This window comes from Ictalurus furcatus, chromosome 27 (genome assembly GCF_023375685.1).
Source record: "Ictalurus furcatus strain D&B chromosome 27, Billie_1.0, whole genome shotgun sequence".
Lineage (NCBI taxonomy): Eukaryota > Metazoa > Chordata > Actinopteri > Siluriformes > Ictaluridae > Ictalurus > Ictalurus furcatus.
Window position 1 is genome coordinate 9,421,755 of NC_071281.1, and position 25,554 is coordinate 9,447,308.

The 25,554-nt window shown below is 36.6% G+C and overlaps 2 protein-coding genes across 2 annotated transcripts; both read left to right on the forward strand.

Moving 5' to 3' along the window:
* The first annotated feature begins 286 nt into the window (after positions 1–286).
* On the forward strand, positions 287–8,147 carry LOC128602958 (uncharacterized). Its single transcript, XM_053617123.1, has 7 exons — positions 287–2,241; positions 2,336–2,423; positions 3,806–3,871; positions 4,289–4,452; positions 4,616–4,742; positions 6,475–6,620; positions 6,771–8,147. Exons 1-7 carry the CDS (start codon positions 2,098–2,100, stop codon positions 7,500–7,502), a joined length of 1,467 nt encoding a protein of 488 aa, XP_053473098.1. The 5' UTR covers positions 287–2,097; the 3' UTR covers positions 7,503–8,147.
* A 2,359-nt stretch (positions 8,148–10,506) lies between these two features.
* LOC128603052 (tumor susceptibility gene 101 protein) lies at positions 10,507–18,786 on the forward strand. Its single transcript, XM_053617238.1, has 10 exons — positions 10,507–10,657; positions 10,752–10,839; positions 11,271–11,336; positions 12,604–12,767; positions 12,915–13,041; positions 13,239–13,299; positions 13,381–13,469; positions 13,566–13,768; positions 14,640–14,879; positions 18,593–18,786. Exons 1-10 carry the CDS (start codon positions 10,616–10,618, stop codon positions 18,680–18,682), a joined length of 1,170 nt encoding a protein of 389 aa, XP_053473213.1. The 5' UTR covers positions 10,507–10,615; the 3' UTR covers positions 18,683–18,786.
* The last annotated feature ends 6,768 nt before the right edge of the window (positions 18,787–25,554 follow it).

Below are 25,554 nucleotides of genomic sequence, written 5' to 3' on the forward strand. Positions count from 1 at the left end.
GATGTAAAGTTAATTGATAAATTCACTAGCAACAAAAGTGCAGTAATGAGTAACGGCTACTCTATTCAATCCTGAATGTTTTCCTTTCTTTTCTGTCGAATTAATAGGTGATGAAAGTTATAACACTGCTGAAATATTAGATATTATGGTTCACGTCCTAGTTGGATTGGTTTTAAACTTTAAACATTTTCCCCATAAGGTAATAATAATGATTTAATGGTTTCTGGACTTCACTCGTTCTTGAGTTGTTCTATCTTAATGAAATATCTCCCCATTCTACTGAACTAGGAGGTAAAAAAAAAAAAAAAGTTATATATGAGTGCTTTGTTTCCTTGCAGACCTGAAGTGCAGAATCTAGGCAGTTAGGTTCCAAAAATGTGAATAACAGAAGTCCTGTAGGTCCATTGAAACAATATTAAACTGCAGTTTATTACCACAAAGACATCCAGACTTCTGTATGAAACATTTGAACCCTATTAGAAAACCATCAGATGTGTCTATAATCAGTCAGGGGATACTCAACTGTAGTATTTACCTTACACTTACTAAATATTACAAACCACCAGAAACTCAGTGGCCTGTAATGGTTTCCAAGATTTTTCCAACATTGAAATTATGTTAACATAAAATAATTTCATTGCTACAAATGCTAATATCTGCTATTTCAACAACCGGTGGCTTTTACAGTGCTACAAGAAAAATCTCTCCAAAATGTAGCAATATAATGAGCTGTGTCTGGACCATTTCATGACATTGGATAGTTATCTGGTTAGTAAGTTCAAGAAGTCACACAGTTATGCTGAAATGCACATATATTTGATATGACTGACCATTAGTTGTGTATTGTGAATATTTTCTCTTTAAATACTTCAATAATCATTCCAGTGGTGCAGAGTCAGTTTACTTGATACCAATTCTGTTGAATGGAACACAATTGCTAAATCTTAAATGATTCATATTGTAACCATTTTTACACTCTTATTGCAGTGGGGTATGGGAAGCATAACATGGAGGTCTGTGAGGTTTTTTTTTTTAGTGGTGTCACAACCCATTATTATCGAAGTTATTATATTTATCATGTAGGTGTTATAGTTATTAGCTGAATTGATCAGTCACTTGAATTTCCAGTTGAATGAGTTTAATTCAAACCCTAATAACTCAAAAACAACTATGAATACTACTGTATACCATAAATAGTATAGTACTATACTATAAATAGTAAAAAATAAATATAATACTGTAAATAATGTGTTCAGGAATAAAAAGCTGTATGGTGGAGTTGCTGGAATTTATTTTACAGTTCAGAGTCCCTATCTCCAAAAAGTTGAGAATTTCTGCTTTATTGTTATTAAGTAAAGACAAGATAGTTGGGACTGTGAGCTTGAAAAGAGCTTTTTTTTTTCATTTATTAATTTTTTGGCAGACACTAAACACTTTTCTGGGTCATGGTATTAATGATCATATTTAGTTGTAAGTTAAATTATTTACTGTCATTACATATTTGCGGAATGATTTATGTGGAATATTTATGGACCTCTACAATTCCTATTCAAACAGCACCATTTTTGTTATGTCTAAATGATTTGTGCATTGGGTCTAAACATCTAAGTAGCTCTTGATCTCGAAGAGGTCTGCTGCTAGTTGGTTAATTTTATTGACTCAAAGCAAATTTGTTCTCAAAAAGCGTGTGCTGTCTCCACAAACAAACTTTCAACACAAAAATGTATACATTTAGAAGACGTAATGAACTGTTTATGTACAATTTATATTCAGTTTAGTTTAAATTATCTTTAAACGATATCAATAATAACAAACACTGTACATTTTTTCTCATTTGTTGAAGACATAAAGGTGTGAAATAATCCAGAGGCATATTATTTATTTAGTTATTTACTTACTTATCTACTTGTCTATTTTTCTTAGACTATAATGAGGAACCATTCACAGTATAACTACATGTTTCTACCACAAGCACTGACTATAGGTTATACTATAAGTTTTTGCAGTGGAAACCTGTCTTGTTGATCATTAGTCATCTGACTGGAGATAACACAGGACTTCCTCATTGAGAGACTCAGTGAGTGAGAGTCAGTGAGCATGTGCAGTGTCATAGAGAAAGTAAAACTGAATGGTGACTTGTTTTATCGGGTTGGAAATGAAGTAAATGTAAAAGAATTCTGTATTCTGTTTATTAAAATCATGGCTGTAAACAAAAATGCTCTTCAGAAAATGCTGGCTAAGGTATTTAACGTCGTGTTTGTGAAACTCTTTCGAAGTGTGTTCCTGTTTTTATTTTCCATTTGTTAAAACTGATAGGTTTCTTTTTCTTGTTTAGAGTTATAAATACAGAGACCTGACCATTAGGGATGTCACTAATGTGACAAATCAGTACAAGGACCTGAAGACTGTGATGGACATTTATGGTAAGTTTAAGATACTGATTAGTAGTTTTAAGTAAAATTAGGCTAGTTATGGCGGTGAGAAACTATGTAAACTATGAGACAGGTTATATTTAACCCTTGTGTGTCATTAAAAAAGTTACACATATAGTAGGTCCATAGAGGACAAAAATGTCCATGTCCAAAAACTGTCATAGAAATATTCTATATTAATTTTATGTTCCACTTTTACTGATGTTGGTTTCTTTTACCAGCATCAGTTCTAATCATAATTACCAAACATTCATTTATTTTCAGAATTGTAATCCTTTAAATGCTGGTTTGTTTACATAATGCCACAGATGTTATTTTATGAAAAAAATATATATAAATGCCAAGCAGAATTATTTTTTCATTATTGCAGACTTTGATATGTCAATGATTAACAACAACATTAATTTTGATGCATTCATATTTTCATGCAGTGTCAGATTTAAAAAAAACAAACAAAGAAACAAACAAAAACTTACCACTCAGGTCCATAAAGGACAAAAAAGTCCATGTCAAAAAAACTGTCATATTAATATATTAATATTTATTTCCACTTTCACTGACTTAGATTTTTTACCAGCATCAGTTCTGATCATAATTACCAAACATTCATTCATTTTCAGAATTTTAACCCTTTAAACACCGGTTTCTTAACATAATGCAAAATCTCCAAAGCTAAGTATCCTTCTTTGACCCGTATACATGGGGTGGGATTTGTGATTTCCAGTACAATATAATTTCTTTCTTTCAAACTGTTCTCACACAAAATTTTCAGTACACACATACAATTCTGATTTCCATACATACACACACACATAATTATACTGTAGCTGCATTATTTATATATATATATATATATATATATATATATATATATATATATACACACACACACACTGTGCATGTCAAATTATGTCATTATTTAATACACTATTAAACTACATTGTATTTTAAAACCGATTTTTTTTCTAGAAAAAAAAGACTTTTCTAGAAGATCTGCATTTAATTCATGAGTGAAATGATATTCCAGCAAACTTTTCTGTTAGTCTTCCTCTGAACAGTGACTTCAGTGTGAAATAAATGCTATAAATGTAAATATAATTTTTTGTAAATCATCAAAAGACAAAATTTTTGCTTTTAAGTAAGCATATTTGTGCATGTTTAATTAGCCAAAGCCTCATTTGCATAAATAAATTGACATGTTTTTTTAAAACGTTACAAAAAATAGAAATAGAAAAATCCTTTGGCAAAGGTTGATTCACCTATAGTGACATGCCTTAAAAGAATTTACAGCATTAGGTAAAAGCAGATGTACAGTATATATTTATTTTTGGTTGTGGCTGATTTCTTTTCTGTCTTACAACACAACTTTTCAGTGTTCAACGATGGCAACAACAGAGAGTTACTGAGTCTTACAGGAACTGTACCAGTGAACTTTAAAGGTGAGGAAAACAAGAACATACACATGACCTGATGGTTACATGAACTCCTACAGTCATTTAATAAATCATTGTCATGTTAAATGAACACGTAGAGGTCTGTGTCCATTTAAGCCCATATATATATCCATTTAAAAGTGGCTGATTTTGATGCGAGTGTACAATGCATAACTAGTTGGATTTGATTTATTTTACAATCCAATTCACTGGCACATTTTATATGTGAATGTGTATGATGTGTACTGGCTTGCATGCGAACATACAGCATATCTTGTCTTAACGCGCACTGTCATCACATTACTGAGAGCTTGAAAATGGAATAAGTGGGTTCTATGCAACTATGGAAAGTCACGGGTTCTGTTGGTGAATGTTTGGCTTGGCACTTTTTCTTCACTTTTGCTTGTTTTTTTTATGTTTTAGGAACTGTATACAACATTCCCATTTGCCTGTGGCTGCTAGACACCTATCCATACAATCCTCCCATCTGCTTTGTCAAGCCCACTAGTGCCATGATGATCAATACAGGGAAACATGTCGATGCCAATGGAAAAATCTACCTCCCGTATTTGCATGAATGGAAACATGTAAGTTGGTTAATTTTACACACAGGAAAGTTTTTTTTGTAACTTTCTTTCATGCTTTACCAAGGTGATATGATTCCATTGTCATTTTAAAGGATCCACTTTTCATGCAGGAGTTAATTATCTTTTTTTATTTTATTTTTTTGTTGTTTTTCTGTTGGTTTAGCCGGAGTCAGATTTGTTTGGGCTGATCCAGGTGATGATTGTGGTTTTTGGAGAAGAGCCACCAGTTTTTGCCAGGCCCACCACACAGACCGCTTATCCAGGATTCCAAGCTGCTGGTCCACCTAACGGTATGTTGAGATTTTTACTGTTGATTTGAAGCAGGTTAGGCTCATACAGGCAGTTTAAACTCTCTTTTAAAATTCTGTTGTTTGCTTTTTTTCATTTTCCTTTATTTTATAAGCACGGCAGTGTTTTCTGATCTAATTTGTGTATTGCAATAGATTTCTGGACATGTGACTGTTTGAGTTTTTTTCTCCCCTTTAACATGTTACTTACTATTAGAGGGCCAAGCACCCTATTGTTATTATACCTTTTCTTATTAGGGGACCAAAGACTGAAGGTGCATAGGCACCCTATTCTTACCTTCTTCTGGCTAGGCAGCCCATAGTACCATCTGGTAAAAAGCACACTGATTGGGGAGGGTCTAAGCTGCATTCTGACCAAATCTGGGCCAAGTGCTGCCAATACCGCTACGATCAGGTCAAATTTGGGCCTAAATTGGAAGTATGTTTATGGTCATAACTTTGGAACCATGTCAAAATCCAGGCATCCCTGGATTCCCTGGGTTGAGACAAGTTCAATGCACCCTATGGTCGTTAGTCAAAGAAATATATTTTTTCGCTACTCCTACTAATTTGTCTAATCATCACCAAATTTGGCACACGTCATCTTCAGAGTAAAATAAATATTGAATACTCTTATATGTTGAATGTTGAATATAAATTGTTTGTACAAAAGTAACAATGGCATGCTTAAAAATTATTACATCTAACTGCCATTTCTGCTACCCCTTCTCTAAATTTTGTCCAGTCTTCACCAAATTTGGCTCACATCATCCTGAGACCTATCTGAACAAACTTATAAAAAAAGGAATATTGATATTCAAAACTGCTCTCCTGTAAGGGACTGGCAAATGCGTGAAGCTACAAATCATTCTTGAATCTCTTTGCCTGTAGCTATGGCTCTGCTTTCCGATGATTGCAATTGTGTAACTCACCGAGTTTGGGTGCTTGGCCCCAGGAAATGTTAATTATTATTATTATTGTTATTATTATTATTGTTGTTGATGATGATTTTGTTGCTGTTATTATTTATTATTATTTTGTTAAATACCAGCCCCTTCTGAAATTAATTTGGAACTTTTAGAATTTCAATGAAGAACCAACATCATTGTAAATGTCAAGTTAATAAAATCTGGTACTTTATGAGTTTGTTACTTTATATGTCCATAATATGTCAGTTAAATTAAGTGAAAAACTAACATCTACCCCTGAAAAAAATAGCAAGCTGTTTTTTTGTGTGTGTGTGTTTTTTTTTCTTCTAATAAATCAACACAGCAGCCAGCTGAACAATACAATATTTAGATTAGCAGAAACTGTTAATAAAATTGTCATGTATGTGGACAGTGGTAGCAGTGACTAGTCAATTTCACATGCGGGAATTCACGTGTTTTTAACTGCTAGCAGCTGCTAATTTCATACTGTTTACTAACCTAAATCTCTATAAGACAGCTAAAACTGCGCTAGCTTAAATTCACCCACCTCTTTCAACGATCAATTGATGCTGCAGAAATATTAACAGTGACTGTTAAAAATGAAAAGTGGTTAGGCAAAACTTTAGAAGACTCTTGGAATACTATGAGTAGCCCCCCCCCCCCCCAACTGACAAGGTGACCACACTGATCTGACAAAATATGACAAACATGTCTGTTTGCGTTGGTCGGCGTCTCTCGGTGCAGTGTGAACTAGGTTTAAGAAGCATTCTATTGCCCATATACTGACACTCTTTATGTACTCGCAGTTTACATCGCTCAAAACAGCTCCGATATCCAGGTTAAAAAGACATCGGGGCTTCAGGAGACAGAACCGAAGTTTCAGCCAAAAGAGGGACATGAGAACCACAAGTACACAGTGGCAGAGGTCAAAAAGCTTGGTCCAGGACAAACTGTAAGGACAAAACACATATTTGTGAGAGTTGAAAAGCAACATGTGTAATTCAGAGTTCATGTTGTTTTGGAAGTTGCCATGGTGCTGTGTAGACATAATTTTATTTATTTATTTATTTATTAATTATTGTAACATATATGCCTGCTTCAGGTGGAAGTTGTGAATCTGAAAGTCGCCCATGTCAAGCCCACTGTTGCTGTCTTTGTCAGAGGTGTGGAGATGGACCTGTGCAAGGTGTATGGGAGCGATCAGACTGGGAGCATAATGGTTAATCTATGGAATGATGCAATTTTCTCAGTCAAAGCTGGATGCAGCTACTGCCTGACCAATCTAGAAACAAGGAAGAAGAATGGTAAAGTGTTGGTGACCACCACAAAAAACACGGTCATTACTCAGATTACTGATATGAGAGTGGTGCACGCAGATTATAGGGATGAAAAGTCAGATGAGGAGGGTTCGTTGGTTATCATTGACACACATGTTAAGGGCATAAAAATTGTGCAAACGTGGATGTGTGCTATTTGCAATAAGCCACAGGCGACTTTCGATAGGATGTCCACCATTCACAGATGTGAACATTGCAAAATGATGCAAAAGACATCAGTATTCAGGTGTGCCAGCAGAGGCAATCTGTGCCTTGGAGATGGTAGTAAAGCATCCATCTCAAACACTGTTCTGTCCACTTACCTTAAAAGGGAGAACATAATGCATCTGAGTCTGGATGCAGAAAAAATAGAAGAGCATTTTTTAGTTGTGGAGCAGTTTCAAATTACAATGGCAGATCAGTGTGTTGTTGTGGATTTAAAGCCTTTAGGCTCTCCTTCTTGCAGTGGTGCTGGGGATCTACACAGTGCTGAAGATCCTGTGTCTCAGTCAGTGTAAGTAACGCCACTAGACCAAGTTCCACTTCCTGGTCGAGATCAGACGAATTGGTGGATAAAAGTGTATCAGGTGGTGGTGACGGATCTGTTTGATGATGTGTAGTTTTCACAAGTGTTTGTAATCTGTGGTTATGTTGGTCATTGTTGTAGTTTTGCCTATCATTTTGTTCATATTGTATATTTGTTCAGTTTTCTCTTCTCCCTTTACTAATGTTTTTTCTTTCTTTCTTTTTTACACTGTTAAAACATTTTAAGCTACCTGTATGATTTCTAACCAGTCTTGAACTTTTTTTCCATCTTATGCAAATAAAAATGCAACTTTAGATTAATCACTGTCACATATGTGTTGTTTTTTATGTAATATGTTGCATAACTAGAATGGCAAATGAATGCAGTAGACATTTTGTCATTCATGAGTTTTCTTTTTTAAAAAAAAAAAAATACTGTTTTCAAGTAGTTTTAAAGAAGGGTGCATGTTTATGTAATTTTCAAATGCTGGTTTAAAAATAAGTTTCAGACAATAATAATGCCATTCCAGGAGGCTTAATGCAATGTAAAATAGCACTTTTTTTAAAGAGATTTAATTTTCATTAATCTTGTCAATTGGCAAAGGCAAGCATGGGTTACTGCGATCAAGTCCAGTTTCAACACTGGATGGGACCTGAATCACGTGACATACGCATCAACAGTGTGATGGTCAGGAGCAGAACCGAGAGAAAGAATAAATAAATAAAAAGTCATTAAAATATATTAAATCATTCACAGACACTAATATTAGTCCCAATTGAGTTCCACATCTCCACATCAACATCATAAAAGTTCTTATTGCTTTTAAGTTTCTGACTCTGCAGTAGACTCAAAATAACATTTAAGCTCACATTTGAAGACCAAAAAGAAAGGTTTGCACTTTGAGACTTTACATTTATGAATATGGTACTTTGCTAATATATGAGATTTAACATTTATAATTATAAATATAAGATTTATGAAGAAAAAGGTACCATTTCTTCTTTCATATTCCAGATAAACAAAAATAACATTTCTATAAGTAAAACCAAAATTGGGGTTCACATAACCCTGAATGAATTCAAGAATATCATACCAGAATTTAGCAGTGTGGGTACAGCACCATAACAAATGGAAGTAAACCAGTAAATTTCTGGTTTGTCTCACTCTATTTTTTTTTTTATATGCACAACTTTATGTTTTGAATTTCTACACTCAAGATTTAAATAATTTTTCATATAATATTTATATAATATTGAATATATAGTTTAATATACCCTCTTATAACCAAGTTGTAACAATAAGCAGGACCCATTTAAAGTGTTGACAAATTAGTTTTTTTGCTTGAGCAAAGAAGATGGTTTGCCAAAAGCACTCGATAACAAATAAGAGACACGACTTTATACACAGACTCTCTTCATATGAGTCATTTATTTTTCATTTGTTGATAGGTTTTGATTGATACCCTTGCAACATGGTACATTATGTAATATAATATATGTAAATAAGGGTAACTTTACCAGTTGTTCATAGACAGAAAGTGTTGTACCAGTTTGAATTATTATAAAGACAACCAGTAAAGATACTGCACGTGAACATCTATTTTCCTCTCGCAGTTGTAGTTTACCACATGCATCTTTCTGTGCACTCAAAATATGTTCTTCAATGTGCAGAAATCTGACACAAAAATAACACCATACGTTTCATACAGGAAGTGTACTTACAATAAACAGTAGATTTTCAAACAATCAACCATACATTCAAAAGTAATTGGATTAAGAACTTGTATTTCTATTAGTGACTTACCCTGGTTCTGGACCTAATCTGGTGACCTTAAATTATTATTGTCTTGTCATTTTAAATGTTGTAAACTACATATCAACTTCTCAGATTTTCATAAACAATCTCTTGATTCCTGTAAGATTGCATGCAAACGTAATTTTAATATTACATATATATATATATATATAAAAGCAAAAATAAGCAAAGGGATTTTCTACCTTTGATGATGTTATTACTTTGAAAGGTGCAACGATTTCCATAATAGACTTCTTTATTAAGGTTGCCAAAAGTATCCTGTCAGTTTAAAATCTTAAATTAGAGCACACCTATGTTATGTTATTTTGTCTAATCACATTCTTATACATTCAGTTAATGGTGTTAATATTCTAGACAAGAAATGTAATAATCTGTTCATTAGATATGCTCTTATTTCAGATCAAGTGAATTTAACTAGAGTGCACTCTAAATGGAGTATTTGTTATCCAAACTCTAATATAAGTAATTTATGGTGTTCTCCTCACAAACTTCTTATCCCAAATAAAATTACCCTTGCAATAATTTCTTAAGCAGATACTTTGAGCGTGAATCTCCTTTGTGCTCCTTTTGTAAAATTGAAGTAGAAACAGTTTTGCATTTGTATTATCATGGTCTCTACTCTAAATCTTTTTGGATTCCATATTATTATTTTTTTATGTTTTAACAAATTGGTACAGATTACAGGAACTATGATTTTTCTTTCAGATATTCATTCAAATGATGTTATTTTTACTATACTTTATTATTACTTTGTCTTCTGGGTAAATATCATCTTCACAAAGACAGAGCAATACATTCTAATTATAAAATGTTTTGTGCTGATGTAAAATACATTTTGCCTCATTTGAGAATATGTATAAACCTCTGAACAACAAAGCATCTAAAACATATAATATTCTTAAGACTGTCATAATAATAAAAATGTGTTCAGGTATTGCTAATTAATGTTTTGTGTTGAACTGTTTTATGTATCTTATGTGCCTTATGTCCCTATTGTTGTTGTACATTGTAAATGGTTAACACTTTATACAACAACAACAACAACAACAACAATAATAATAATAATAATAATAATAATAATAATAATAATAATAATAAGGCTCGCCTTTGTTGATCATTAGTCAGCTGACCGGAAATAACGCAGGACTTCCGCGTTGAGTCTCGCTGGATGTCAGTGAGCATGCGCGACGTCATAGCGGAAGTAAACTAAACTGGTTATCACCATAAAATTGGTGACTTGTTTCGTCGGCTTAGAAGTTGAAATACATTAATTATCTGTTTATTCAAATTATGGCTGTAAACGAAAATGCTCTTCGGAAAATGCTGGCTAAGGTATTTAACGTCGTGTTCGTGAAACTCTTTCGAAGTGTGTTCCTGTTTTTATTTTCCATTTGTTAAAACTGAAAGGTTTCTTTTTCTTGTTTAGAGTTATAAATACAGAGACCTGGCCATTAGGGATGTCACTAATGTGACAAATCAGTACAAGGACCTGAAGACTGTGATGGACATTTATGGTAAGTTTAAGATTCTGATTAGTAGTTTTAAGTAAAATTGGTGTATAGCGTTGAGAATGTAAACAACGATGACATCAGTTAAGGCAAGACACTACAAGTCAGGGGTTTATTTTATTTTATTTTATTTTTTACATTTGATAAACTGCATATGTAACACGTCTTCTCTTAAACTATCAAAACTCAATAGAAAAAAATGTTTATTTCACGGTTTATGTCCACTCACGGCTTATTATCTGAAACTTGGCAATATTGATTAAGAATTTAAGCTCCGCCCACTCGCGCTATTCACATCATATATCCCTGCCTATATATATAAATAATTTGCAGCATGCGGTAAAACCAGATGTATACAACATGTTTATATGTAATATATTTCTTTTGGTTGTGACTGATTTCTTAACTTTTCTGTCTTACAACACAACTTTTCACAGTGTTCAACGATGGCAACAACAGAGAGTTACTGAGTCTTACAGGAACTGTACCAGTGAACTTTAAAGGTGAGGAAAACAAGAACGTACACATGGCCTGATGGTTACATCAGCTCCTACAGTCATTTAATAAATCATTGTCATGTTAAATGAACACGTACTGGATGTAATTAAGTGTAATTTGTGTCCATTTAAAACCGTATACAGTATACCCAACAGCGTCTGATTTTGATAAGCAGGTACAATGCATCAGGGCACTATTGCTAACGGGCTTACGCCACACACTAACTTATCTATCTATCTATGCATTTATTAATTTATTAATTTGCTTTGGAGATCTTGATAGATTTGTTGTGTGTACATGGACTTTTAAGGATGTACCAGTCTGATCCTGAGTATCAGTATCAGGGCCAATACTGGATCATTAACTAGTTGGATTTGATTTGTTTTACAATCCAATTCACTGACACATTTTATGTATGAATGTGTGTGATATGTACTGACTTGCATGTGATCATACAGCATATGTTGTGCATCCCAGTCAGTTTAATCACCGTTCTAAATTAATGCGTTGGGTATAAACGGTTGTAACCATAGTAACATACAGTTGCAGTTGCATACAGTAGTTAAACTCTGGTTATTCTCTCTCTCTCACTCTCTCTCTCTCTCTCGCTGTAATAGCTACTTATTATAATTCCTTCAAATAAATGTAATCCTATTTCACTGCAACTTTATCTCTGTGTTCGATTTACAGCTGGCAGAATTCTAGTTCGAATGACCTGTATATAAAACAAGAAATGATAATAAACCATTATTTTTATCCTTTCAGTCAAATTTTGCACTGCAAACATCAACGACAGTTTTAACTTGTCAATGCTGGCAAGTGACTGTGGTATAAACAGAATAATCCATGGCTAGGTGTCCGTTACACAATCTTAATGCACATCTAGAAGGAGAAGAAGAAGCCTTTATTTGTCACATATGCATCACTGTGCTGTAATATATATCAAAGATTGTTTGGGTCAGAGTACAGGGTCAGCCATGATAAGGCAGAGAGGGTTAAGTGCTTTCCTCAAGGGCCCAACAGTGGAAGCCTGGCTGAATGCCTGACCTTCTGATCAGTAACCCAGACCCTTAACCATTGAGCCACCACTAGCTGTGGATTATCCATTACTTAAAGCGTTCTTTCATCACAATACTAAAAGATCTGGTAGAGTATTGAAAATGGAAAAAGTGGTTTCTATGCAACTATGGAAAGTCACGGGTTCTGTTGTAGTCGTTGGTGAATGTTTGGCTTGGCACTTTTTCTTCACCTTTGCTTGTTTTCATTTTTTAGGAACTGTATACAACATTCCCATTTGCCTTTGGCTGCTAGACACCTATCCATACAATCCTCCCATCTGCTTTGTCAAGCCCACCAGTGCCATGATGATCAAAACAGGGAAACATGTCGATGCCAATGGAAAAATCTACCTCCCGTATTTGCATGAATGGAAACATGTAAGTTGGTTAATTTTACACATAGGCAATTTTTTTGTAACTCTCTTTCATGCTTTACCAAGGTGATATGATTCCATTGTCATTTGTCAGGATCCACTTTTCATGCATAATATTTCAAAAAAAAATTTTGTTTTTCTGTTGGTTTAGCCGGAGTCAGATTTGTTTGGGCTTATCCAGGTGATGATTGTGGTTTTTGGAGAAGAGCCACCAGTTTTTGCCAGGCCCACCACACAGACCGCTTATCCAGGATTCCAAGCTGCTGGTCCACCTAACGGTGTGTTGAGATTTTTACTGAACATCATATTATTATTATTATTACTATTGTTATCAGGGGTTTTTTCAGCATTTGGTGTTTTGCACTTTTGGTCATCAAAAATTTGTGACGCAGATTAGTGCTTCTTAAGTGTTTTTTTTTCACTGAAAAAGTCATCTAACTGTTGTGTTGTTCGGATATTTTTATTTTTCTTGTAGCTTCCTACCTGCCAAACACACCAAGCACTCCATTTGGCCAGAGTTACTCTCCTAACCCAGGGTAAAAAAAACTCTTTAAAGTTTGTTTCTTGTGCTCATATGATTGAATGGTCTACAACCTTCTTCTTAATGTTTCTTTTAGAGGGTTTCAAGGTTATCCCTACCCTGCTGCCACTTCTGCATACCCAGCCACATCTGGAACACCACACTATACTCCCACCACAGCTGGAGGTAAGTTATACAAACCCTGAGCGTACTTTTACTTTTGCATGCCGTCCAACCTTCAGAAATGACAGCTGGCAAAATGAACTTGTTTACATGTCCCAGGTCCCAGTCGTGATGCCACCATTGGTGAGGACACGATCCGAGCATCTCTGGTGTCTGCAGTGAGCGATAAGCTGCGCTGGCGGATGAAGGAGGAGATGGACCGATCTCAGGCTGAACTGGATGCTCTCAAGAGGACCGAGGAGGACCTGAAAAAGGGACACCAGAAGCTGGAGGAAATGGTGTCCAAACTGGACCAAGAGATAGTATGTCCTTTTCTGTAGCGCGCATATATATATATATATATATATATATATATATATAAAATAGGCACACCTGAATATCAGCCAAGCATGTGACAGCAGCACAATGCTAATGCATAAAGTCATGCAGACACAGATTCAGTTAATGTTCACATTCTCAGAGTCAATGCATTCTCACTCAGTGACGTTGACCATGGCATGTTTGTATGATGGGCTGGTTTGAGTGTTTAAGAAACTGCTGATCTGAGATTTCTACACACAACAGTGTCTATAGTTTACACAGAACGGTGTAAAAAAACAAAAAACATCCACTTAGAGGCAGTTCTGCAGACAAAAATGACTTGTTGATGAGCGAGGTCTGAAGAGAATGGCTAGAGTGGTTCTAGCTGACAGAAAGGCTAATGTAACTCAGATCAGCACTTTTCTGGTGAGCAGAAAACTATTCCAGAATGAAACTATTCCAGAACTATTCCAAAACAAGACATCAAATCTTCAGATGGATGGGCTACAAGAGCAAAGACCACATCAGGCTCCAGTCCTGTCAGCTACGTACAGGAATTTGATGCTACACTGGGCACAGACTTACTGAAACTGGATGGTTGAAACAACTGTCGCCTAGTCTTTTTCCAAACTTCAACTGCTCAGTTTTGGTGAGCCTGTATTTGCATGATTTTATTCATTGTGCTGCTGCCACATAATCGGGTAATTGCATGAATGTACAGGGGTACAGGCATTTCTATAAAGCTGTAAAATGAATGGTTGTAGACATAATGCAGCTCTATTGCTAGATTATTTTCTCTATAATGGTTTAGGATTTATACTCTTGTGATCTAGCTGTATTGGAGAATAGTCTTATTTCCTCTTACTTGTCCAGGCTGATGTGGACAGAAACGTAGAACTGCTGAAGAAGAAGGATGAGGAGCTCACAGCTGCTCTGGACAAAATGGAGCAGCAATCAGAGAATAGTGATATCGATGAACTCCTCGTACCCACAGCGCCGCTGTACCGCCAAATTCTGAACCTGTATGCTGAAGAGAACGCTATCGAAGACACTATCTTCTACCTGGGTGAGGCTCTACGCAGAGACATCATCGACTTGGACGTCTTCCTCAAGGTCAGTCCTTCTGCTGTCATCTCTCCTTTTCATGTTTCTTTATGTTGATACTCTTTGCAGAGGTCAGGCTTTTGGTTGAAGTCCAGTAGTGTTAGTCTAGTAGTTACTTTGAAGATTGTGGAACATCCACAAGACAAGTTAGTTCCTTTTATTACTTATTTTATAGTCGTTCCTTCACCTCACCACCCTCTCTTTTTTTTCCTCTGCAAAGTCCTGAAGACTCCCATGAGCAAAAAGTTACTGACTGGAGACTCCTTCCATGAATCTCCTTACAATAAGCTTTGCCAAAGCAACCATTAGACATTTTCCTTTGTTCAGTAACATCACATTTTTTAATCAATTCATTATTAGGTTTAGATTATGTGGAACATACGAGTTCCTGTGAATGAGCTATTACTGTGTAGAAACTATAACGATATTAGAACAAGTACCTTAAGTAAACCTGCGATTTGCATTGTAGCCAGAATTCCCATTAGAGCTGCTGTTATAAAAAATAAATAAATGAATCAACACCTTTTGACCAATCAGATTTGAGAATTCAGCAACATCATATTATAGTATTTATATTACAGTGTGGTTAAATTCTCAAATCTGATTGGATGTGCATTATTTTCATATAACCGCATGACTTGGACAGCAGTTCTGACTGTAACATGAATGATAGGTTTATATTAATGTGCTTTCTTCTAATATGTTATTGTTTCTATAGTAACAGCTCATTCACAGGGATAAAGAAAAACATTTTGTTCTTTAAGTTTTTTGTTAGGAGTCTTGGGCGTCAGAGCTTGGTAACAATCTAACTTCGGTTGCAAAGTTTGCAAGCACGGGAAAGTCTTCAGGACAGAGCTTCTTGGGAAAACGACAACGACTGATTATTGTTGATTTATCGTTAATAAATTGTTAAAATGTGCCAAGTGGATTTTTAATAAAGAAAACTTTGTAATCGTTGGCAAATTGCTGTAGTACAAGTGTAATAACACGCTCCAGACCATGCAGTTATATGAAAATAGTCCACTTCGGGGAGGTGACAGTAACTCCGCTTCACATCGGTCTGGATCACATGCGTGTGGATTATTTTCATATAACTGCACGTGTGGTGTGTGTTATTCTTTATATACAGTACTGTGCAAAAGTCTAAGGCACGTGCAAAGATGCCTTCAAAATAATTAAAATGAAATGTTTCTACATTATTTCTTTTGTGTGGTTTTATTTTAAGGAAATTAGCTGGTAAGTTTTCCTGAGCAGCCACAGTTCTTCTGGAGACTTTGACTGTCGCACTTGCTTCTTATTTTTGTAGCAAAACCCAACAGCCTTCATTATGTTTAGTTGTTTTAGTTTAGTTTTTTTTTTTAGTTTTTGTTTTTGTTTTTTGTCTGAAAAGTGGTCTCTTACATAATATTCTTCTTTCTTTACTGACATACAAACATTTAAGTTTGTGCTGGGAAACTAATGTTTGGAAATCTAAAATGTTTTTGTACTGACTCCTTAATATAGAAGTCATAAAATTAAAATGTACAGCAAAGTTTGAAGTAAACAAAAAAATAATAACAATAATAAAAACATCGGGTGCCTAAGATCTCTGCACAGCACTGTATGTCACCGCAATATGCAATCAAACAGACAGTTAAACCATAGCATGGGAGGTTTGTGGTTGGGGTACACCAAAGTCAATAAACACACCAGAGTCAATGTTATGCAATTAGATATCAAATTTGAGCTAAATTATTTAGTTTATTTTTATTTATTCGAGGAGGCCACAAATTATGATAATGATTAAAACAGTGAATTGTTCCACACTAATATTGATGGTCTCCTTTATTTCTGTTTTAAATCATTTGTCTTCGTTGTCCCCAGTGTGTACATATTCATCTTTTACAAATTGTTCAGGATAATATTAGAAGTGTGATTGTCTTGACTTACTGATAAACAATACAAAATAACTTACATATTAAGTGTGTGTGTATATGTATATATGTGTATATACAGTATCTCACAAAAGTGAGTATACCCCTCACATTTTTGTAAATATTTGATTATATCTTTTCATGTGACAACACTGAAGAAATGACACTTTGCTACAATGTAAAGTAGTGAGTGTACAGCTTGTGTAACAGTGTAAATTTGCTGTCCCCCCAAAATAACTCAATACACAGCCATTAATGTCTAAACCGCTGGCAACAAAAGTGAGTACACCCCTAAGTGAAAATGTGCAAATTGGGCCCAATTAGCCATTTTCCCTCCCCGGTGTCATGTGACTTGTTAGTGTTACAAGGTCTCAGGTGTGAATGGGGAGCAGGTGTATTAAATTTGGTGTCATCGCTCTCACACTCCCTCATACTGGTCACTGGAAGTTCAACATGGCACCTCATGGCAAAGAACTCTCTGAGGATCTGAAAAAAAGAATTGTTGCTCTACATAAAGATGGCCTAGGCTATAAGAAGATTGCCAAGACCCTGACACTGAGCTGCAGCACGGTGGCCAAGACCATACAGCGGTTTAACAGGGCAGGTTCCACTCAGAACAGGCCTCGCCATGGTCGACCAAAGAAGTTGAGTGCACGTGCTCAGCATCAAATCCAGAGGTTGTCTATGGGAAATAGATGTGAGAGTGCTGCCAGCATTGCTGCAGAGGTTGAAGGGGTGGGGGGTCAGCCTGTTAGTGCTCAGACCGTACGCCGCACACCGCATCAAATTGGTCTGCATGGCTGTCCTCATCTAAGATGATGCACAAGAAAGGATGCAAACAATTTGCTGAAGACAAGCAGACTAAGGACATTACTGGAACCATGTCCTGTGGCCTGATGAGACCAAGATAAACTTATTTGGTTCAGATGGTGTCAAGCGTGTGTGGGGCAACCAGGTGAGGAGTACAAAGACAAGTGTGTCTTGCCTACAGTCAAGCATGGTGGTGGGAGTGTCATGGTCTGGGGCTGCATGAGTGCTGCCGGCACTGGGGAGCTACAGTTCATTGAGGGAACCGTGAATGTTAACATGTACTGTGACATACTGAAGCAAAGCATGATCAGTATGCAGTATTCCAGCATGACAGCAACCCCAAACACACCTCCAAGACGACCACTGCCTTGCTAAAGAAGCTGAGGGTGAAGGTGATGGACTGGCCAAGCATGTCTCCAGACCTAAACCCTATTGAGCATCTGTGGGGCATCCTCACACAGAAGGTGGAGAAGCACAAGGTCTCTAACATCCACCAGCTCCGTGAAGTCGTCATGGAGGAGTGGAAGAGGACTCCAGTGGCAACCTGTGAAGCTCTGGTGAACTCCATGCCCAAGAGGGTTAAGGCAGTGCTGGAAAATAATGGTGGCCAAACAAAATATTGACACTTTAGGCCCAATTTGGACATTTTCACTTAGGGGTGTATTCACTTTTGTTGCCAGCAGTTTAGACATTAATGGCTGTGTGTTGAGTTATTTTGAGGGGACAGCAAATTTACACTGTTACACAAGCTGCACACTCACTACTTTACATTGTAGCAAAGTGTCATTTCTTCAGTGTTGTCACATGAAAAGATATAATCAAATATTTACAAAAATGTGGGGGGTGTACTCACTTTTGTGAGATACTGTGTGTGTGTGTGTGTGTGTGTGTGTATATATATATATATATATAAATATATAAATGTGTGTGTGTGTGTATATATCTGTGTGTGTATGTGTGTGCGTGTGTGTATGTGTGTGTGCTGTATTTATATTGTAGCATGTGAGACTTCTCTCACGGAAGCAGTTCCAGTTGCGTGCTTTGATGCAGAAAGCCAGAAAAACTGCAGGCCTCAGCGACCTCTACTGACCAACTCAAAGCTCAACACTTCTCTCCGTTTTCTCTCTTCTATTCTCTTTCTGTTCTATCTAACCCTGCAGCCAGTGCATTAAAAACACTTGAACTACAAACAAGTACCAGGTTTCACTTTATATAACAATCAAATATCAGCACACAGATTAGTATAGTGATGTTATTTTATAGCATTAATCATGTCTGGACATTGATTTGAAGAGTAAAGTTTACACACACACAAACACACATTTTATTTGACCTACCACTAGAATCTTAAGGGCATGGGAATCAAGAAATGATTAACACTGATTGTGTTTATTAAAAAAAAAAAAGAGAACACTTTATTATTATTATATTTTTTTGCATTACTATGATTATAAATGCGAAGTGACCTTTCCAGATGATTTGTAGTGATAATTTTGACAATCACATGGGAGAGGGAAGGCAACTGATTGCAACTGATGTTGCTAACAAGGGTGTAGACATTTTTACCTTTTGTACTTTCTTTTTTTTTTTTTTGTCCATAACACTCAACAATCATTTCAGACATGAATCACAGAAGATTTCCTCCTATCAGTTAAAGCACTTAAAGTTCTGATAGATTTAATAAGGCTCATGTTTAATCCATCCTTGCTATGCAAATGGAAAATATACAGTACATTCCAAATCTTGTGGGGTTTTTTTTGGTTTTGTGTGTGTGTGTTCTTTTATTTGCTTGAATATATTTGCACCCTTTTTACATGATTTATGTCATGTAAACGAAATATGAAAAAGTTCATGCAAATTCTGTTGCTACCCGGGATTAATTCGGCTGTCTGATATTTACTAGTATATTTACAACATATAAATGACTCAGATCCTGTAAATGACTTCATGAGTTGCATGTTAATGACATCGCTTGAGCTTTATTATTTTATATAACTCTACACTTTGTCCTGCATTACTACTACTATTAGTATTCTTACAGTATCAATTGTAACATGAATGATATTTTTCTCTTATTGCATTGTGTATGTTATTTATGTTTGTTTTTGGGCTTTTTATTTTTGTTATATTATTTTTTTTTCTATATACGTGCATACTTGAAAATAACATGAAAAGCACTCACACTTTACTCTTGTGAAGGGAATTTCCAAATGATTCTTATTACGTCCTTACTGTGTGATGTAGTGGTCTGAAGAGATTTAATTAAACTCATGAAGCTTGTATAATTGCTGTGGTTCTTGCATCGTGCTGAACACTTTCCTCACAAATGTGATCTCAAATGCATCATTATGCATCGTTTGTGTGATTTGAAAAGAAATCACTTGGGCAGTGCGTCAGGTGAATGATGTACATATGAACATATCACAGAGACAGACCGAGAATAGCTTTCAACCTTGCAGCATCGTGTCTCTCTAGTTTCTCAAACGTTTCTGTTTAAGATCGAAATCCCCGGAGGCGATGTGATGACTCGTAGACCTGTGAGTCTCAGAAATCTAGAGCTATGACACCGGCTTTACGTCTTCCCCGATGGGGGATCAGATGGTGAGGGTGGGAGGCTTTGTCCTGCTTTGAAGGGATTTATTCTTAGGGTGCATTTAATCAGGATACCGGGAGGTTCGCAAGTTCACTAGACCTTTAGCGCGTGATGCATGTGATGAAGTCGTGAAGCCCCTGGCTCTGGTCTATAGTATGTCTATAGCTGTTTTTAATACACATTTCATGTTTGTTTTTTGTTTTTTGTATTAGATAACTTAAAAAATGATTTCCTGCTTGGATGAATCATATGCATAGAGAGAAGATTTTATAGAGATCATTTTGGAAGAAACGATCTGATGGTTGTAGATCTAAAACAGACTTTATTTAGCTGAAGCTCTTTTGATGACGTCATCTTGCAGAGCGTCTTCCCAATATCCTGAGCAAAGGATGAAGTAAAATTAAAGTAATTATTTACAAATTATTTAAACATTTGAATGAAAATCTAGTTTTAAAACCAGTGTGCCAGAAATCGTTCTTTAGAGCAATGCCACTGAAGAACTACTTTAAGTTCCCTGTTCATAATTAACGTTTTGTGTTACTGCCACAATAAAAATTAATGGTGGGGTTTTTTTTTTCTGTGGCAGAACTAAAAGTGGTTAAAGATCTAGCACTTAACACTTTATTTGAACACTACAAGCTTGAGGGTATGGGAATCAAGAAATTATTAACACCGATTATGATCACACTTGAATATATATGTGAAGGGATTCTTTTTCAGATAATTTATAGTGTTTTTGACCTTTCAGGACCTTTTATGTCGAGGAGCAAAACCAAACAATTGCAACTGCTTTGGTTAAGAAGGCTTTAAACAGTTTTGCCTTTTGTACTTCTTTGTCATTCAGCAATCTTTGAATATTTGGATTCCTGAAAGCCCCCCAACCCAACCAGTCTAAAGCGTTTTGATTTTCTAACCCATGCTTTTCTTACATTCCTCATTACATGACCTCATATCAAAACATCAAGAATTGACATTATTCTGACAAATGTACTAATTGCATATTCACATGCAGTAATTAATTTTGGCTATTCAAACTGAAATATGCATTATGTGTTTTATTTGTATTTTAATGTTTAAAATCAATTAAAAAGATTCATTATGAAACAAACAACAACAATAAAAGCAGTATAGCAGATCATTAGAAACATACATAGCTTAGAACATAATGAAAATTCCTGCAATCAGACTATCAGTCTTAAGCATTAACCCTGACAGCTCATAAGCATAAGCTTAGCCTAAGAGGCGGGGCTGACTATACGGGTTTCATGCCATAAAATATATTCATCCAATATCTGATTATATACTGAATATTATATATTTAGAGTGAACCTTTAACCTTCAATCTGCCATCTTGCAGGCCTTCTGTTCAAACCCCTTTCCCCCTCAACACACACGCACACACCCACATGTGGCCTCTCCCCACTCGGCCATCCAAAATTTCATTTCACAGATGACAGGCTTCGGCCTCTAATCCAGCAGCTGTGAAGGAGGGGACGACCGGCCAACTGTTTCAACTTTAATCAGCTTTTATTGCACGCAGAAGGAGGAGAAAGGCCCCCCTGCTACTCTAAGCACGACTCGGCATGGGTTTGAAGAAGCTGCTGACTCTAATTCGCTCGGAGCTGGTGGACAGGCCTGTGTCAGCAGAGCCGCTGCTGCTAATGGGCCTGTCACTGCTCATGATTTCACCTTACAACCTTCAGCAGCTTTAACACCGTGGTCTGTGTGCCATTCAGTCTGTTCATCTGTCCTTTAAACAGCAAACTGCAACTGGTTGGTACGCTGAACAATTAATTGTAGTTTATTTCTGATGTTGGTTTCCTTAATTAATTCGAAAGAAAGGATCAAATTATTAGAGGAGGCAGGTGATATTTTCTAATGGGGTAATATTAGAGAATGATATTTATTGCCTTAACTCTTTTTCTGGATGTGTAATTTGGTGGTATATTTATTCACATACATTTACACATAAATGTATGTGTGTGTGTGTGTCATTTCAAAGATTAACACTCCATCCATCCATTTTCCATACTGCTTTCCTACACAGGGTTGCGGGAGACTATCCCAGGTAACTTGAAGCACAAGACGGGGAACACCATGGACAAGGTCTCAACCCATTGCAGGGCACAATTTCACACGTTACAGATAATTTGGAAGCACATGTCTTTAGACTGGGGGAGGAAACCAGAATATCTAGAGGAAACCCCCGAAGCACTGGGAGAACATGCAAACTCCATGCACACAGAACTGAGGCGGGAATCGAACCCCCAACCCTGGAGGTGCAAGGCAAACGTGCTAACCACTAAGCCACATTAACACTCAATTATTGTTTTTTTTCCCATTCAATTATTTACTTTAAAGGAATGTAGGCTAATGTGAAATGTAAAAGACAAGGCTGTTTCAGTAACTGCTTTATCCTTGTCATGGTCGAAGTGGATCCAGAGCAATCCTGATATAACCGGGCACAAGTATGCAGATATGCTATGGATGGGACGCCAGCCTATTGCAGGGTACCATACACTCACACATTCATACCTAGGGGCAATTTAGCATAGCCAATCCAGCTACTGGCATGTTTTTGGGAGGTGGGAGGAAACCAAAGAACCAGAGGAATCACATGTGGGCATGGAAAACATGCAAAACTCCACATAGACAATAACCCAAGCTCAGGATCGAACTGGAGACCCGGAAGCTGTGAAGCGGCAACTGTTTCCTGTTGGTTTAAAAATCATAAAATAAATGTACAATAATGTGTATGTACAATAATGTACACTTACATGCATAAAAGTAATGTACAATAATATTAGCTAAATAACTGTAACAACTAAAAAATAATTGCAATATTGAGGAAGAATAACAGTGATGATCATTTTGGCCATTACTCTTCAGCCCCAGTGGTTAGTATATATTAGTATTAATGTTTTGCTATGTTTTTATTTAGATTTTTATTCAATGAAATTTGTGTTGTTTTAGACCACAAATTAATCTATTGTCTGCCTTGCTTGGCTTTAAAAAAAAAAGAATATATAAAGCAGATTACAACCCTCCTGGGTGTGCACAGAACATTGCTGTTTGGTTGGGACTGCTGTGTGTTTGATATATTGTGCTATAGCACATCAGGCTTGTAAACGCTCGACAGAAAGCTCATAAATGTAACACAAAAGGCCATAAAGGCATTTACGGGGTTTAATGTTTGGCCGTGGCCTTGTCGATTTTTACTGGCCTCTGGGTGTGAAGCCGAGAAGCCCGGTGAACGGGTTTTTCAGGTGTCGGGTGATTGGCTCTCAGAAACGAGTGACTGACGGCTGCGCAGCGCCTGTAACTCCTTCTTGTCCCCCTCAGTGACACTTTACTGACCTCAATTGAAGAAAGCTTTTTCAGGAAAACACCCAGGTCATATAGATTTGACCAGAGTGGCCAATTTGTATCGCTGGCGAATCCATGTGTCTGCTCACTGCCACTAGGGTCATTGTGTTGGAGGATTCGGCTTAACCGCCACCATATATCATCTACAGCCAAAGCCTTAGGAGTTGAAGTCACTTATAGGAAGCCAAGAACAAGTGCACTGTACAATGACAGGTTCCATTATAGTGGCAGGATGGGGATTGCTGTTTGTTCCCACGCTGAGTCAATATTGTCCCTTAAAGGAAACCTCCATCTTGAAATGCATTTAATATGTTTCTACTGAAGTATTTGTGATGTGCATAGCTATTCTGGTACTATCCATCCATCCATTTTCCATACCAGTTATCCTATATGGAACACACCCTGGACAGGGTGCCAACCTATTGCAGGGCACAATCACACACACTACAGACAACTTCTAAATGCCAATCAGCCTACAACGCATGTCTTTGGGCTCGGGAGGAAACCTGAGTATCCAGAGGAAATCCCCAAAGCATGGAGAGAACATGCAAGCATGCAAGTGCATGGAAACCCAGCACGTGCCATTAAGCCATCATGTCCCCCATTCTGGTACTAAAATTATGAAAATACTGGTGCTATATTTTCATTATTCCTATCAGAAGTTAGTAGTTAGAAGTTAGACGAGATGTACCACCCTGACATCACAAAGGGACACTGCTAGATCAGTTACAAAGGCATTGTCAAACATAAGGCATAACGGTCAGGCTTCACTGTTTGCTCCTAAAAACAAAAGAGCGTGAGCTCCTTTTCTCTCACACCAATTTTCAGTGACATTCTATTTCATATAATGTAGAAGCAGCGCAAAGGATTTAAAGTTCCAGAATGCAATGCAGCAATACAACGCAGTTGCTCTGAGTTATAGCAGAGAAATTGCACGGCTAGTTAGTGACCTTGACGGTGGTATGAGCATGAAATGTGAAGCTTTGGAAGCTGATTTGATTGAGCAGAGTGTACAGAGGATGAAGCAAAAGAATTGGAGTAAAGAACTGAAACACTGCTGCATAGCTCTCTTTAGGTACAGTTGAAGCAAGGTCTAATTTACTGGCACCACTATCAACAGGTAGTTGTATGGCATTGTGGGTAATGTACAAAACCATGAACCGGTAGGTCAATGAAAGAAACCCAAATCTCATTACAAAATAAATCATTTGCACAACTGAAGAAAATGTGTTTATCATTACGAATATCGCTATATACAAGTCGTTTCCTATAGAAGTCGTTTCCCCTTTACTGAAAGTGCATTCAGTATAAGCCACTGCCTTCGAGAATGGCTAATTAAAGATGGCAATAACAAACAAAGAACACGAAGACAGTAATGAACAGCATCCTAAAATCAAGATGGAATGATGACTGAGCGGGAGGTGTGTGCCAGAGGCCTGGAAGAAAGCTCTGTACTGCTGGATTGGGGGTAATTACGAGAGCCTGGTTAATGTAATTGCTCTGATTTGCAGGGACTAGAATTGCAACACAGCATTCTGCATTAGCCACTGTGCAATTATTCAGGCAGCGCATGCCTAATTATCCCTGCCAGCATTTTAGTCTTCTTTTGATTGCTAACAACTTGCGCCTTAGATCCTAATTGTTTGCCCGATAATTATGCATATTTAATAAGAATGAAAGACAGGACATATACTGTACACATACATTATTTTCTGACTGACCTCTAGCGCATGGAGGTATTTTATTGAAGAAGTGACAAAGAGATGGATTTTGCTTCTACGTATCAGGAAACAGACGAGACAGATTAGCGTATGAGCACTGATTACAGGATCTCAGGCTTGTCCTTGTCTTCAATGTTTGGCTAAAGTCTTTCAGTGCTTCAATCATGTATGAAGTCTTGTGATTATTTTGTAGCATGGCATAAGGTGAAGAGACACGGCTGCTTGCCTCCAAAAAGCTGAGTAAACACGGCCACAGATACGGACGTTATTCAAACACAGGC